Raw genomic sequence first — 17,318 nt, 5'->3', positions numbered from 1 at the left:
TCTTTTGAATGGTGATATTCTTGTGGGTATATGGGGCATCTGCATGCAGTGAAAGTGTTGCGTGCGCGTGTGACGTCGCGACTGTAGCCTTTTTCGAAGTTCCGTCTGATCTCGAATAAGGCGAAATTTTTCGAGGGAGGAGCGCTGCTCTGTGGTGAGGACACGCGAGCCGGGAGGAGGCAAAGAATCCCGACATTACCCCGTTCTTTCTCTCGCGCGTTTCCAGAGGACGTACCCCTCCCGCTGTTCAAGAGCATTTTGTCTCTCTCTTCTGCTTTCTCCTCAAACGGAGGGCTCCCAATGCTTTAGCCTCGTTTCTTGCCAGTCGCGATCTCTTTTGAGAGACGCTAGTGAAAAGAGCGCATTTCAGAGGGCGGGAGAAAATACAGACACTCACAATGTGTGGAATCTTCTAAGGCGCGAGTGGAAAGGCGCCTTAAAACAAAATTTACATATATAAATAAATATATATAAATATATATATGATCTATTCACCTTTGGTTCCCCGTTGGAGACGCGGGACGTGCTCAGAACGGCTGCGAACACTCGCCGCGCTCACCGGGAAATCAGCAGCGTCCCGAGAGTCGCTTAGAGTCAGTGTCTCCATGCATGTCGACATGATCGTATAGGCATCTATACATATTTGTATAAATGCTAATGTGTACGGAAGAATGTGCGTACCGACACATGCTTGTGGACCATTTTTTCCTCTTGTGTAAAATGTTCGCATAAGAACTCAGAGAGGTTCATGATCTCCCGACACGCGTCAACATATTTGTCCCCCGTCTATCTCTTTGTTGAACTATATGGATGTGTACTTGTATAAACTACTGTTTTCCTCTCCATCATGTACACATGTCGTACATTTGCAACCCTGCTAGAGAGTAACCGATACATCAACACCTGAAAGGAGAAATACTTTTCGACGCATCGGCAGCTTTGCGCAGAGACGTAAAGCCTTTTCGATGTGTGTATTCGTGTATATAGAGATACTGCATTATTCATTTAGGACACATATATAGTCATTGAAACAAACGGAGGCGCATCTATATGCCAGGGAACCGCACATGCACCTACACAACTCCATATACCTATCTATATATATATATATATATATATATATAGATATATATAGATATAGATATAGATATAGATAGATAGATAGATAGATATAGATATAGATAGATATAGATATAGATAGATATAGATATAGATAGATATAGAGAGATATAGATAGATAGATCGATATCCAACCGATATGTACAGAAATACTCGAGGCATTGGTTTGTGTATGCATTTGTCCTTTTAGACAGATATATACACGGCACACATTCACGTAACGGCCAGTGCCTTTGTTTGGGGAAATTCCATGCTCGTCCGGGCTACGAGGACCGCAGGCGGCTGCGGCGTCGGGCACCCCTGAACCTCTTGTTTTCTTTCGCGTTGTCGCCTCTACCGATTTCTAGCCGTTCTCATCCTAGTCGGCTTTTGCGCGCGCCGCCGCTTTTTCTTCGGCCAAGAACGCGGGTTTTCCTCCAACGAGCAGCGTCGGGGGGTTGGCCTCAGAAGCTCTGTTCAGTTCGGCGTCGTGGATCACGTCGCCTCTGAGTGCGCGGGAAACGAGGTGGTTTTGCAGACCGAAACTTGTCGCGGCGCAGCCCACGAGGAAACTGCCGAGGAAATGCGCGGCGACGCCTGCGCACGTGGCGATTCGCTCTTCGATCGAGGCGCGTCGAAGCATCCACCAAATGTAGGACACGTCCTCCAGACCTGCGGCGTAGGGCAGGAAAGCTGTCAGGGCGCCTGCTGCGACGCTGAAGAGGAGGAGACTGACGCCGAGGAAGAGGAGAACTTTCGAGGGAGTTCGAACAAACACCGGCTGTTTCTCCTGCTCTGTTTCCGAGCTGAGCGAATTCATGAGCACACGGCATGCGCAGCAACTCAGTCCTTGCGCCAAAGCACACAACGTGACGACGGTGGTAAGCCGGAGCGTCCAGTCGATGCCTGCCGTCGCGACTGCAGTCTCCAGGAGCACCGAGCGGAAGAGACGCGGGCGAGGCGAGGGAGGGAGAGAGGTCCAGCGCACGAGAATCAAGTAGCAAAGAACGTAAAACGGGGATTGCAGGACCGCCTGCAGATAGAACGGCCTCGACGGCCACCAGGCTGGGCGGATGCGACGCGACGGCGGCCGCTGGAAATTCGGTTCCGAGCCGCGATCCGCGGCACGAGTTGCGGTGGTGCTGTGCCGGGTGTTCTCGGATGTTTCTTGCCGTTTTCTAGCGTTTCCCGCTTCGCACTGGACGTGGGCAGATTTGAGGAGACAGAAGGCAGCGGCTGCTCTGAGCAGATGCGCGAGAACGAGAGCGACTTGCTCGGCGACAACGGCCAAGAAACTGGAACTCGGTTTCGGTTCAGGTGGATAGACAGCGAAGCCTTCCCTGGCGACCCCGGGCGGTGGCGGGCCAAAGAGCGGCGGCCGCTCACTTGCTTGCGCGAGAATCTTGTCTTTTTCGAGGTGGAGGAAAGGCCACATGTCCGTGTAGCCTTGGCACGCGTCACTTGCAGCGAGAAGGAGAAGAGCAGCAATCGCCCAGAGAGAGAAGCGGCGGTGGCGTCTTTCCGACTCTAGCACGATTTCCAGGCCCTCAGGGCTGAGGTGCTTCAAAAGAAGACGGTGCTCAGGTTGCCGAGGTTGAACTGTTGCGCCCGCTTGCCGCGAGAAGCGGAGTGCGCCACCCGCGAAAAAGTCGCCTCGCCGTTCTTCCCTGTCTTCGTTTCCGTTCTCTGACGAACTTCGCCTGTCCACAGACGCGCGGGGCGAATCAGGCAGGCGCGTCCAACACATGTACGCGCAGCACACCGCGGGGAGGGCTCTGAGGACTACAGCGGCGGCGCCGAGCTGCAGAATGAGGTTCATCTTTTTCAGCCCGAGGCGCTCCAGCAAAACGTAGAGGTTGACGACGGTCAAAATCACGCAAGTCGCGGAAATCCGAAACTGGTAGTGCTCGGCCGCGTGCATGCGGTGAGCGATGCCACTCACCGCGTCGGCGTGCTGGCCCGGACACGCGACGCGGCCCACGCTTGGTTTGTCCGGAAACGTGTACGTGTTCGAAGGCATCGGAGTGAGCATCTGTGGAATCGGCGAACGGTCGCCGCCAATGTGGACAGGCTCAGGACGCGCCTGGTGTTCCATGTTCACACGTCCGCGGAGACCAAAACGGGAGGGATAGGCGAGGTCCGAAGCGGAGCCCAAGTCGCCGCTTTTTCAAAGGGAAACACTCTGGTGGAGATCCTGGGCACGCGTAGTAGGGGCTGTCTTTGCGGCATTGAGGAGAACGTGCGATTCTCCCAACGCAGCAGGAGAGAAGAACTTTGGGGAAAAACGAGAAACGAGGGCGGGCGCCTGGACGCTGGGAGGCGTCCGGGGCGAATTTGGAGAAAGACTCCACTGGACGGGAGTGTTTTGTAGACGATGGAAAGAGAGAAGCAGTGAGGAAGCGTCGGTCGCATGCATGCGGAGACCCAACAGACTCAGCGACGACACGCGCATGGCACTTCCATGAAGATTCCGTTGTTACCGATCGAAGGCGAGGGGCAGAGATCCGGCATGTGTGCACATAGAAAATGTTTAGTTACGTCTTGGTACAGACGGAGTGAGAAAGACTGAGGAAGTTTCGAATGATTCAACTCGAGATAAGAACCGATCTTTCGTTTTTGGCGCTGCGGTCGATCGACGTCCTGGCAGAGCGAAAGGGCCATCGAAGGCTCCAGAGACGGGTGAGGGTTGGAAACAAGGAAGGAAAGGGAAACGCTCAGAAGTGTCAGAACGAGAGAAAGAGACCTGGCTACCAGGCACGCAATCCAAAATGCAAAAGGGGAGACTGGAAACTTGTAAGCGCGATCGACACACCTAGACATACGAACGCGCAAAAATATATGCATATATTTGTATTTATATATATGTAGATGTGTATGGACATGTAGAATTGGAGATGTGCTTACATATGCAGATAAATAGAAAGCAAGGAGTGCTCCATTTGAACGCGATCTGCCAGGAACAGAACGCAGTTGATCAGCAGCGCCGCCAACGCAGTTTGTTTCACACAGATCGGCCTCTGTGCGTTTCTCCCTACAGACATCCGGCAAACATTTCCTGTGCCAATCCGTAGGATTTCTACGCTTAACCGGGTCTCTGCGTGGCGTCCTATAGTTAGAACGAAGTGTTCCAAGCCTGTAAGAGAGGGATTGGGGACGATCACTTTGGTGACTCACGCAGCGCTTTGGCGAGGCATGCGGCGACTGACACAGCCGAAACTTTCACGCCCCCGCGAAAAACTCGGCGTTTTCTGGAGAGAGGCTGAGCGTTCCTTTCCGTCCGCTCGCCATGAAGTCAAAAAAACGAGACGTCTCCCGCCCCACATATCTCTGTGGGTCTCTCCCTTCCCGCGAGAAAAAAAGACGCAAAGGTGCATACCCGCCCCGGAGAAAAAGAGTCCCTTTTTTCGAGGCCTTTTTTGAGGGCTTTTTCGAGGCCTTTTTTGAGACCTTGTTTAGGTCTGTTGTTTAGGCTCGAAGCAGGGACGCTCCGAGAACACGCAGTTCCAGCTCTCTTTGGGAGTCAAATCCGGGGAACAGCGCATGGCAGAGAAGCGAAGTCAGGCGGCTCGAGAAGGTCTCGGCAGGAAAGCTTAGACTTTTCCGATGAGTTTTCCGGTTTCAAACCGGCGATGTGAAACGGAGCTCGCAGAGATCTCGCAAGCAGCGAGGTATCGAGGAGGACACGAGCGTCGCTGGGAAGGGATCTGAACGAGTTATCGAAAGAAAAACAAGAGCCAGGGACAACTCTCCGTACGCCTCTGAGAGAATTCGAACGAGTCTCTCTTTCAAATTTCGACGAAAATGGAAGGGCGGGGACACGCTTGACCACCTGTCGCTGTTGCCGTAAAGATGCGACTTCTGTCGGAGAACGAAACCAAGGGAAAACCCACATCAGGTGTCGACTTCCGTGAGAAATCGCAGATCTCTGGTGAGGGCCACACGCAGGTAGACAAGGGGGTCTATCCCTCTGGCGCTGCAACACGTGTATCAAGAAAGAAAGAAATAAGTATCCGCTGGGGCTTTCTATTCTCGCGAAAAAGACCTGGAAAGGTGTTGTCTGGGATACCAAAGGAAGACGGGGCCTGTTGCGCGTTTGACGAACACAGTCGACACTCGGAGATACGCTGCTGAACAGAAGCGAGACAAAGGCTCTCTTCGAGACGCCAGTGAAGACGAAGTTTTATGGTGACAAAACCAAACTACATTCCACACGCAAAAGAGCAGAGCAGGGTGTCATGCTCTCTCCCGAAAAGTAACAGTTCCTGAAAAAAGGAGGAAGGACGGGGCGTTGATACCTTTCCCTGGACTCCTTGTTCGCCTCGTGTTCTTTGGTTTTTTTGTTTCTCCCGCTGTCAACCTCGCTGGTAACGCCCCTCGCTTGCTGTCTCGGGCGATCCGTCTACACCGCTTGAGTGTCTCTTCATGTATCCCGCTCTGTGGAGTTTGTTTTCGCTTCCGCTCCCCGGCACTCCGGCTTTTGCGCTCACTCCGGCAGCCGAGCTTCCTCTCGGGGGTTCCTCATGTTTTGTTCGCCTATGTCTGTGTAGTCTTCCAAAGCGAGACGAACACTCACATCTGCAAGATAGTGCTATTGCAGTTTTACGTCCACACAAGACAGAGAAACACTTCACGCTTCCTTGGTCATCTCAAACTCTTCCCTTCTCGCGGTGGGCTTCCCTGGTTCTGTCGCGCATACGTGTCATCTCAGTTGTGTTCCTCATCCTCCTGCGTCTCCACAATTATACCCCTTGTATCTTTTCTCTCGCTTCTTCGTCTCTGAACTCTTTCTCTTCATATTCATGAATCTCGTCCTTCTCCTGGATCTCCCTTTTCTTCTCTCTCTTGCTCCAACTCTCCCTTCTGCTTGATCTCTCTTCTGCTTTGCTCTCTCTCTTTCTCGATATCTCTACTCTGCCTTTCCTGTTGGCCCCTACATACCCCTTCGCCAAAAGCGTCCGTTTTGGTTTCCTCTTTTTTGCTCATATCCACGTGGTGTTGCTTTCTGACACAGCACCATTCTTGCTTTTGCCTCCGCTGCCTCGCCTGGGACAAGGAGGCTCCATCACACCCCCACACTTTTTCTCGTTGTTTCCACGCGTTTGTGTCCCACGACACACCGAGGCCAAAGAAATTCGGAATGGCGAGAAAAACAGTGAACCTAGACGACAGGAACACGAATTACCCTTTGCCTCTCCGGAATTCTGAGGTAGCAGGATCATCTCTCTAGAGACGTTTGCAGCGCGCACCTCTCTTCCACTGTTTCCTTTTCGAGATGTCAACAAGTTATTCCTGCGATTTTGAGCTGGGTTGAGAACGCCTGGAGACAGTTTGGTATCAGCCCTCCTCTCTTCTCGGCGTCATGCGAGTTGTGTGCGTTGGGCCTCGTTCCTGCTGGCTTTGCTTTTCGCCGCAAAGACCCGTCGACGGCGACTGCCTATAAATCTCTCTTTCCGTTCAAACGCAACGTTTCGATTAGGCGCCTCTCTCTTCTCTCAGGAGCTCGTTCTTGCATTCAGAGAAAAACCTGCCGCTCTGACTCGCGCTCTGAACAGTCGACACGCGGTTGCGCTCGACATCCGATGCCTCAAGAAAGCGCTGCGATCTAGGAGGAAGAAGGTCAAAAGTGAGAAGGGAAGTTCTCCCCCGCCTTCGTGCACTGTGCCCGGGAACAAGAGACAGAAAGCCAGCTGGACGGAGAATCAGGAGACATGTGAAGGGCACGGGTGCGATTCCCGAGGTGTTTTCCTTTCGGGGAAGTGGACAGGAAGAAACAGAACTGAAGTGTCTAGCTAGGGGTTCATGTCGGAAGAGGAAAGCGCCAAGCGCGCTGCAGAGGAAGAAACGAACACCACAGACGCAAAAACAGCGAAAAGGAGAGAGACTCTTGGGCAAAGCCCCCGAGTGTCCGTCTGTTCAACGCGAAGACGGGAAAAGCGAAACGTACCGCTCGTGGAAAACGCGAGTCAGAGAACCTCGATCGAGAGGAAAAGCAAGACGAACATAATCTCTAACGGAGATGGAAAGACGGAAAAAACCCTTGACCTTTAAATTCCCCCCGCCAAGAGATCAACCCGAGGAGGCGAACCTCCACAGGGGGAGTATCAGGTTGTGCACACAAGCGCATGCGCCAATCCTCGCAAAAAGGCGCGACACAGACCCCGACAAATGGCGAAGTGAGGACGGACCCGCGCACAAGGAAAACAGAAACAATTACATGCAGGCGAAAACGAAGACGAAAAGAGCCACGCGATTCCTCGACTCGTTGCAGGCGCGAGGGAGAGCGAACGGGATGGAAACGGCACACAATCGCACGGGTTTTTCACTCTTTTTGCCTCGCCCCGTAAAGACGTTCTGCACTGCTGATCGTCCCGCCATCAGCACACATACACACACCAACAAAAAGGACAAAACGCAACGAAAGCAGAGACCACAGTCTTGTGTTTCCTCGATGTTCTCGCCTCTCTCTCGTGCTTTGCATGACTTTTTCGTCCTCCTTGTCTCCATCTCGCTCTCTCCTTCTCTCGCTCTCTCCGTCTCTTTCTCTTCATCTCGCTCTCTCCTTTTTCGCCCCTCCTTCGCGCTGTCTCTGTCTTGCACTGCGCCTCTAGGTTCCTCTTTTTAGTTTTGCGCTTGGGGATCTTCGTCTATAGACTCGCTCGAATTTCCGGCAGGGCTCCCGTCCTCTCTGCTTTTTGGGGAAGATCGAATCGAAAGCAAGTCGATGGTGCGATGCCGTCGCCTCATCCACCAAGTTCCCACCTCCCAGTTTTGAAGCTCTTCCTGAAAAGAAGACAAAAGCCGTAAACCTTTCTTCAGTCCCGTGGCCAATTTAAAAACCAGTCCACGAAGGCACTCAGCAGCTCGAGCCCCACGTCACCGCGCCCTGAGAAGGAGGCGACGCGCGAAACGTTCCTGCCAATTCCGGTTTCCTTTTCGCCCAACGCCCACCAATTTCTAAAATGAAAGATGCAGAAAGAAGCTACACGCAACCGTTCACACATGGACACGCACAACCACACATACGCAGAGATGCACGCAAATATACCTATGTATATTTATGTTTGTATAGTTACTACACCACTCACCTGCGTGCACACTCTGAAACATGCATCTATATATATATATATATATATATATATATATATTTGTATATACGTGTAAGATTTAAGTATCTACATAGTGTAGATAGATAGGTGGAGAGACGAGCATGAAAATGAGCCGGCACGTGTGTTGCGTCGCCAGCAGAGTGACGGAGGAAGCGGGTCCGATTTCCAGCGAGCATTCCGGTTAACCCCCGTCCCGTGACTTCAGGATTTTGGTTTTCCTTGACGGGGTCTCACTTCGATTTCCTGGATCTCCTGCGGGCTCAGAGCAGGCGTGCCTGAAACCATCACCGTGGAGAAAATAGCAGTGTGAAGGATCTCTCCGAATCCCCATCGTTTACGAGACAGCGGATGGGAAACGGAACAGAGGGAAAGTTAAAAACAACGCGCAACACCCTGCTGAAAACACACAACGGCGGCTGCATCTATAAACGCGCATGAATCTATCTACGCATGCCTCGCCCATCTACATGTATATAATATATATAATATATATAATATATATAATATATATAATATATATAATATATACATATATATGAACGTGCGTTTCACCTTTTATGTAAGCACACAGATGTTTGTCGGTCTCCAGTAAAAAATCTGTTCATAGATGCATGCATGGATTTACGCTCCCGTGAATTCCCACCGCTGCATCTATGTCTCTTTCGCTCTCGCTCTGGTTTTTGCCTCGGCGCAGATCCTTCTGGGCCCGCAGTGGAAAAATCCGGTTCCGCGGGAAGGCCGAAACGAGCAGAGATCTCTCACCTTCTGGGAAGAACGCCGCGTAAAGTGGCCGATTGGGCGGCGGTCGAAACCGAAAGTCGAACAAGCTGACGCGCAGCCCACGGGGGCACGGCGCCCGAGTCAAATCAATCTGGAAAAGAAAACGCAGCAGACACATCCCCCCCCCATGGTCACACCCGATCTCGCCTCTCTCACGCTCCCTCCCCCCGCGGGCGTTTCCGGGGCAAAACTGGTGTTTCTTGGTTTTTCGGCTGTCCGTCTTTTGTGCTCGCCTCGCGCGTTTGCAAATCCCTCGGGTTTAGGGTGTACGGCTCTCCCTGTCACGTCCCCTTGCTTCAGCCGCTGCAGACCCTCACGAGCGCGCTTCAACACGGTGGTGGACCACATGCACAAGACAGCAGTTTTCGTTCTCTCACGTTTCGCTGGGGCCCGAGCAAGGCGAGGACTTCCGGTTGCCGGCGGCAAATTCTCGCGAGAAGCACGGACCACCAGGCAGGGTAGAGCCCCGGCGCTCCTTGTTGCAGCGCGGCAGAGACCGCCGACGGCGACGCGCCATCGCGAATAGCCATGTTGATCACGCGAGAGAGGCGCAAGGGAAGAAACCACAGTCTCCAGTCGAGACGGGGCATGTGGCCGAACCATAGCCACGGCGGGCGCCTGTCGACATCGCCTGAAACGCACGACGAGACGGAGAGAGGGAAGTCTGGGTGACTGACGAAACGGGGAAATCGCGTGGCTAGTTGAAGCTAAGAAAGTTGCACAAGACGTTCAACGCGGGGGAGCAGAACCGCGCCCCGGCGAAAGACGCAGATCATCCACGTGTCGGACACTGGACCGGCCACAGAGAACTGGGGCCCCCCTGCACTCCCCGGGGGAGACCGCGTTCAATCTGATCCTCGGCCGTCCTAAACAGCACGACGCTCTTACACGCCTGTACGAAGAGCGACACAGAGACCAGAACGCACACGGGAGACAGCGGAAACAACGGCGAGCAGGAGAGAGAAGACAAAAGGAGCAGACGAGAGAAGGTGAGAGGAGAGAGAAGACGATGCAGATTCGCGCATGCGTTTCTCTCTCTCGAGGGCGTGCAAGCGCCGCAGGTCTCACCAGGTTTGTAGTGGAAATCGAGCTCTACCCAAGTTTCACGAGTCCTGGGAGGATTTGTGGAAGTATCCTCCACCAAGTGCATCTCTTCGATGACCACCTCGTAGCGCGAAGTGGTAACGGAAGCAAACAAGCCTAAAGGAAACGGAAACGATCCGTTGCACGGTGACACGTGGACGGGAAATCATACCAAAGACAAAGGAGAGAAAAGAGTCTACTGAGACTCCCCGAGCCCTACACAGAGATCAAGAGCCCCATTCCAGAAAGGTCGAAATCTGCACGCGTACGCGTTTTGAACCTCATCCCCCGAAACACCTACAGATATACATATATATATATATATATATATACATACATATATATGTATGCGCAGATGTGCTTGTGGACGAAGGTCGGCATTGACTCAAAGTTCTCTCTTGACCCTCGTGGATAGGTTGCGGGGAGTTATCCTGGTGGAAACAAGTTGTCGGGGGCCTTCCTTCTCTGCTCACCGTAGACGTTGCATGCATGCAGCGGGGCCAGCTCGCCGTAAATCCTCGTGCAGAGCGCTGGCGGCTCCAGGAGCGGTTTCTGCCAGAGCCTGCCATCCGCGCGGAAGGAAAACAAAAAGGGGAAAACGGGAAAGATGCGGGACAGAGAGATGGTCGAGAAATCACCGGACGAGCTAGCGGGACAGAGCGAGAGGACGTGGAAGGAATTCCGATGCGCAGACTCCAAGCAGATCGCAGATAAGCCTCCAGAAGATGGAAATCGAGCGCAAAAAGAGAAGTCGAACGAGGGGGCCGAGAGACAAAAAAGTGCTGCAGAGGGGAGCCACGAACTGGGAAAGGTGCTTTCTCTTTTCCCATCTGTTTTTCGTCCGCGTTTTCGCGCGTTGATTGCTCCTCTCCCCGTCGACTGTCTCCTTTCTCGTTCCGCTCCTGTCTCCTTTCTCTCTCCCCTAAACCCTCTTTCTTCCGCTTAATCTTTGCAGGCCTCACTTGAGGAAGAGCGCCACGCTGGTGAGGCTGAAAAGCTGAAAAGAACCGTCAAACCAGCACAGCAGTCACCTCTCTTAGCGTGCGTCCGTCACGTCAGCGTTTGCATTTAAATATAAAAAGGCACGCAGGCACAGATGCACAGACAAATGCACGGACCTCCACGCACACAGATACATGGGCAGACCGGCAACGAAAAAAGTATAATGCACGGCTCCATCTCTCTGCTGTCCAGTTTCAGCTGTATGGACACCGAGGCATTAGCCTGATCAGCAGAAAAGGCAAATCGCTGAAACATCGGTTATGAATAAGCGTGCATAGAGATGATTTTGAATAAGCGAGCGTGCAGAGGATTATGCCAATGCGAGGCGACAGGCGACCCCCGCACCTACGTAAATTTGGCAAGTCAGTGTGTGCGTGAGGAGAGACATCGGGGCGGAAACAGGCTATGGGATGTCTCGAAAACGGAAGGAGGCAGAGACGAGCGGCAGGCGAAGAGCACGCGAGAAACGGCAATGCATGGAAACGGAGACGCCCGAAGATCCACAAAACTTACAATGTAGAAGCTGACGGCGACACAGCCGAGGAGAACAGCAGAGAGTGACTCGGTCGCTCGCTGAAGAACGGACTGAAAAATGAAACAAAAACAACTTCCTGCTTCATGTGCACGTGGCGCAATGTCCACAAACACACAAATTTCCATATGAGATACACATGCATACCTATATATATATATATATATATATATATATATATATGCAGGCACGCCTACAGCAGCAGTAATCCTAATACAATACATATATATATATATATATATATATATATGTAACTACACAATTCGAGATGTATATCGTTTTGTTTGTATGTTTCTCTATATAAATACGGATTTTAACGCGGTCGTGTTTCGTTTTTCTCCATTGACTGCCGACTAAGCTGTCTCCGGCTCCTCAATCGAAAGGAGACATTCCGCAGGGTTTTTTTCCTTCTCCGTCTACACCAGTCGCTGCCCATGGCTTTTCGCCTCTCCGCTCCTGGCCCCCGTTTGCGCTTGCGTCTCTTCCTCGGGACAGTTTTTTGAGTTTCTTGCCTCAGCGCCTTACCGCGTTCGAGAGGGGAGCCGCGAACTTGAACAGCAGGAGCGAGTCGTCCAAGAGTGCGACGCAGATGACGCTCGACAGAAAGTTGAAGAAGCCGTAATTCCCCGTCACGTAAATCGCGGTCATCATCACTGAGGAAACAATGACACACGGGTCACCAAACGCCTTTCCTATCTTTCTTTCCCTACACAAATACATATGCACATTTATATGAGAATATATATATATATATGTATATGTACAGATTCGAGTATGATGTTGAGATGTCTCTGTGGAAATTCATTGTGTAGACAGTCGCGGGCATTGTGCATTTTCTTGTTTGGTTGAGAGAGAATTGATCTTGCGACACCTTTGCGGTTTTCTCCTCGGTGACTCCGAACTATTTGCCTCTCCCGCGTCTCTCACGTGGTCTTCCATCCTGCGCTTCTCACTGCGTCTCCCCTTTCCGCTTCAGTCTAAGCCTACCGACAAAGCAGACGAGAGCAACGATCCGGCCTCCGCGCCCAAAGAGAATAAGGAGAGGTCCAAGAATCTGAAACCCGAAGCACGGCAGACACTGTCACTGCTCGAATGCCTCTCTCTTGACGCTCCTCTCTCGACCTCTCTTCCGTCTCTGGTCTCTCCTGTCTGCTGTTCTCCAGTTTTCCACCCTTGCGTCTCTCGCGTGGCGTCTTTCTCCCTTCTTCATTCTCTCCTTTTCCGTTCGTCTCGCCGTTCCAGGCCAAGAACACAACCGACGTGGAACAATCTTCATGCCGGAAGAGATGGAAATCCAACACTTTCACCCGTTGAAAAAACAGTCCAGTGGGGTGGTAAGGTTGCCTGCCGACCCGTCCCTTAACAGCGAGAGAACACGTCGCTCCTCCGTTTTCCTTCATCTACTCGTTTCAGGCCTCTGTCTTTCCCTTCCCTTCCTCTACTCGTTTCGCGCCTCTGTGGTTCCCTTTCCTTCCTCTACTCGGTTCACGCCTCTATCTTCCCCGTTCCTGACCTCGAGGGTGACAGCGGCGATCGCCTGCACGCGTTTGTTGCCTGACCAATAGGCATGCCCTACACGAAGAGAAAGCACAAACCGAAACAGAAGTCGGCGCCGTGGACACACAGACGAGTGCACCCCAGATGAAGACGAGCTGCATGCATCTCTTGAAACAGGCGTACAGAGAGAGAGCCGGAAACGGAGAGTCACGTCGCATGAGATATACAGCCAGAACGTGTGGTACACAGGCCAATGGACGCATTGGGGGAAAGCGGCAGAGAGAGGTAGAACCAAGCGAGAGAAAGAGCGGTAGGGGTAGAACAGGAGAGCGAGGGCATTGCCCTGTGCGTGGCTATGCGTCTGGGATCCTGAGAGATTCTCAAACTGAGGTGTTTTCCCCTTTGAATCGCCCTCTCCGACTTACAGGAGATGAAATTCGGAAGGGGTTGCGTCCAGTAGTGGTAGTGCATCGCCGTGAATGTGCTCCACTTCTGGTCACCCGAGGCTGAAGACAAACGAGGCAGACATATACCCCAGAGACGCACGCGCGTGCACGAGGCGCGTCGGTGGCCGAGCTCGACGGCCCTGTCTCAGGATCAAACAATCGCGCCCGCACACGGGGACGGCTCTACGGCGCAGACCTCGGCTCTTCCACTGCGCGTCCTAACATTTTTGGAATCAGGCTGCTTGAAGGTCTACCAGGCGTGTGGCTGAGCACGCAGAAAAGAAAAAAAGGAGAGGGCCCTCTCGAAACGCGACAGCCAGGCAACACAGAGAAAGCACGAAAGGCGCAGCGCGCGAAGCCAGAGGGATCGCCCCAGCCGCTTCCCTCTTGGGCTTCGCCTCTTCACGAAAGGCGCTGCGCTCTCTTTCCGGCGCTCGCCCCGCAGCCCCAGGAGAGACAGGGCGGTCACAGGCGACGCGTCGGCTGCGCGAGAGTCAGTTTCTTCTCACCAAATTTGCAAACCCCTGAACAAAAGAGGAGCTTGAAGGCAAGAAGACGCAAGCACATCACTGACACGCCGGCGGCAAAAGGCGTCGCCTCCGTCGAGCACGGCGCCGCACAAACCGCGATGAAGCCACTCTCCAGCAAAAGGACGTCCCTGAAACACAAAGCAGACACATGTTCACAGAGCTCCATCAATTTAGCGCACACACCACACACACACACACATGCTCACCTCACAGACAAATCCGTGTCTGTGTCTCTTTGTACATTTGTATACGCATGTGTCCCGTGTTAGGTCTGATCAAATGGATACAGATGTACGGGTGTCAACACGGATGTATGTCGATATCTCTTCCCATGCACACATATGCACATATATAGATACATATATATACATATATATATGCACAAAATGTACAGCATATGCGTGTATATAGGTGTGTGTAGGTTCTGAAGCCAGCGGAGAGTCCCGTCTTGAGTTTCATGTCGTATGCGTCTGTTTTACCATTGGAAAGACAGGAAATCGCGGGCCATGTAGCGGAAGGCGAGATACTCGACGTAGAGCGCTGCGAAGCATGCAGTTTGCCACAGCGCTCGAGGCCAGCCCGTGGAAGTGAGCGAAAGCCCCGCGCAGAAAATGGCAACCGCCACGCCCCCGTACGCGAGGTGACTCGGCTGTTGGCGAAGGAGAAAAAGGAGGAAACGACACGGAGGCGACGCTAAGTCCCACAGCGCTCGATGCCGAGGCATTGAGAGGAAAAGATCGAAAAAACACAGAGCAAGAGACAGGAACCCAGAGACACTTGCGACGCGGAATGTCCGCGGTGTGCTGAGCTTGGAAGACGACCCAAGACTTCCTCTCTCTTCATCATCAAGTCTCGCGACTGCCTGAAGCAATCGTGATGCCAATGTCGCTGTGAGCGCATGGCGACACGCTGCTGTTTTCCATTCTCCCGAAAAAAATGGAGACAAACACGCGCTCACAAAGCACCTCTTTTCTCGTCCCCATGGTCTCTCTTCCTGTCTCTCTCCCTTCACCCTCTCTGTCTCTCTCCCTTCACCCTCTCTCTCTCTCTCTCTCTCTCTCTCTCTCTCTCTCTGTCTGTCTCTTCTCTTTCTCGCCTTTGCTTACAAGCACATTGTGTTTGTTTCGACAGACGAGAGTGGCGACTTGGTGGACAGCTTTCATGAGAAACTTGATGTGAGGAGACGCCGGCACGCGCGCGCGTTGCTGGAGAACAGGCAGGTGCTCGTCGAGAGGCAAGACCCCGACTTGCGGGCCGATGAGGCCGTCAGCCTGTGGAAGAAGCGCATGCAGTGAAATAACGAAGAAAGTGGAAAAGGGTGTCGATGTCCCTTCTCGAACGAACGCGCGGAACGCCGCAGTTTCGTCCCTCCACGGCGTTTGCACGGAGAGAAAAAGAAAAGTCTGAGATGGAACAAAGCGAGGCGAGGCGAGAACTGGCGGGTCTGATCCTTTTGATCTCGCCAAGGGTACATCTCGCTAGACCTTATGCATCTCTGAATCAGAGACGTAAACGACAAGGCCGGAACAGACAAAGAAGCACAGGACGAAACAGCGACAAGGGAAGACAGGCAGAAGAAAAGACAGGCGAAGAGAAAGAAGACCAGGAAAAAGAAAAGGAAGAAGAACATGCAGAAGAGGGGAAAGAAGACAAGGGGAGGGGACGACGAGGGACTGCGCACGCTCTGTTCTTTTTTCCCCCCCTCCAGAAGAATCCTTTTTTTCCAGGGTACCGAGAGGTCCACCGTCAGCGTTAGTCTCCAAACGCGGGGGTTGCTCTCTCTCCAGATTGACAGCAGCAGACGAAGAAAGCGAAACGCTGCCAAGAAGGAGACAGCAAAGAAGAGTATCTCTGTCCACGGGGAGAGGGCGAACATGCATGCAGTGACGCCCTACATCTGAGGGGAGACCGCGTGGAGAGAGGACATTTCCCCCTCATTTTTCAACACGAACCGCGGCGAGAGAAGAGCCTGCGGGGCAGAGAGAGGCACTGCGGCTCAACGCGGGACACGCAAACGGTCGCCGGGGTCATTTTACCTGTCGAGCGAGGGAGAGAAAGGCGATGCAGTACGAGACGGAGATGCCGAAGAGAAGGATTTGGAGCACGGCGACATGCGAGTGTAGAGCGAGGGAAGTGAGAGCCGAGAGCGAGAGACCCGCGACGAGGAGATAGGAAATCGCGCGGCACGCGGAAGGCGGCAGCAGGCTGAAGACAGAGCTGCGAGGTCGGGAGTCATCGAGGAACGAGCGAGAAGAATGGGCCGATCCGTTTGGAAAGCTTAGGGAGGCAGAAGACGAGAGAGGCGCGGCAGAAGACGCAGGACGTCGAGCGGCCGTGGAGAAGGAAGAAGCAAACGACGAGGTGACAGCATCCTGACTGGGCTCGGCCAGAGGAGACAGGTTGGAAGACGATCCCTGAAGCGAAACTCCACCTTCCGACGAAGACGCTCCGCGTGCTTCACCCCCTGGAGGGGAGCGACTGGTCGCGTGCATCTTGTGAACGACAGACGGGAACCGGAGGAAAAGAGGAGAGACAAAAAAGACAGAACAGAAGCAAGAGAGAGAGAACAGCGACGCAGCCAGAGGGAAAGGGAAAGGGCGAGAAGAGAGAGACAGAGGGGGAAAGCGAGAGAGATCGCTCACGCTGGGAAAGAAGACGGTGAGGGGAAATTGAGTTGCACAAGAGAGAGCGCGAAAATAAAAGAAAAAACAGAGAACCCGGGGAAGGTGCGACACAAGACGGAAAGGCTAGACGCGTCTTGAGAGGGGTGCGAGAGGGAGACAGAGGGAAGAAACTGGGGAGAGTGACGAGTTCGTCGAGACCAGACGAAACGTGACGCGCGTTCTCTCAAGCATTCGCCATCTCTGAAGGAGGGCGGTGCTTGCAGGAAGCGTCTGGGCGGCTAGAAAGAGCCACGCCACGCATGCAGGACAAAACGATGGACGAGATGTGAAAAGGCGCCTAACAAAAAGAGGCAAGAGACAAGGTCACACCCGACGACGCACAGTCGCTAGAGAGACTTGGACTACAGTACACACGTCTACATACACCCGTGTGCCTCCTCTAAATCAGGGTACAATGCCTATAACTTATTTGATGCGAGACAAGGAAGAAATGTGAGGAAACACACGAAAGGGGAAGAAGGAGTTCTCGCTTGGCGAAAGGACGAAGGCGACGAGAAAAGAAAAAACGAGGAGAAAAGTGCTGTCTCTCTTCACACGGCCAGAAGGGAGACGATTGTGCG

General features: G+C 53.0%; 2 protein-coding genes across 2 annotated transcripts; both read right to left on the bottom strand.

Annotated features, from left to right (window-relative positions):
- Positions 1-1,477: 1,477 nt before the first annotated feature.
- NCLIV_005810 (conserved hypothetical protein) lies at positions 1,478-3,193 on the bottom strand (the record flags this gene model as incomplete). The annotated part of the gene is made up of 1 exon (XM_003880091.1): positions 1,478-3,193. One exon carries the CDS (start codon positions 3,191-3,193, stop codon positions 1,478-1,480), a length of 1,716 nt encoding a protein of 571 aa, XP_003880140.1.
- A 4,758-nt stretch (positions 3,194-7,951) lies between these two features.
- On the bottom strand, positions 7,952-16,566 carry NCLIV_005800 (uncharacterized protein; the record flags this gene model as incomplete). The annotated part of the gene is made up of 16 exons (XM_003880090.1): positions 7,952-8,077; positions 8,439-8,479; positions 8,967-9,075; positions 9,362-9,615; positions 10,053-10,184; positions 10,541-10,629; positions 11,030-11,064; positions 11,583-11,654; positions 12,127-12,254; positions 12,589-12,655; positions 13,115-13,173; positions 13,524-13,604; positions 14,054-14,202; positions 14,554-14,723; positions 15,181-15,345; positions 16,111-16,566. 16 exons carry the CDS (start codon positions 16,564-16,566, stop codon positions 7,952-7,954), a joined length of 2,133 nt encoding a protein of 710 aa, XP_003880139.1.
- Positions 16,567-17,318: the final 752 nt, after the last annotated feature.

The sequence above is a fragment of the Neospora caninum genome, chromosome II (genome assembly GCF_000208865.1).
Source record: "Neospora caninum Liverpool complete genome, chromosome II".
Lineage (NCBI taxonomy): Eukaryota > Apicomplexa > Conoidasida > Eucoccidiorida > Sarcocystidae > Neospora > Neospora caninum.
Note: the sequence above shows the minus strand (reverse complement) of the source record. Positions and strands in the feature narration are given on the sequence as shown.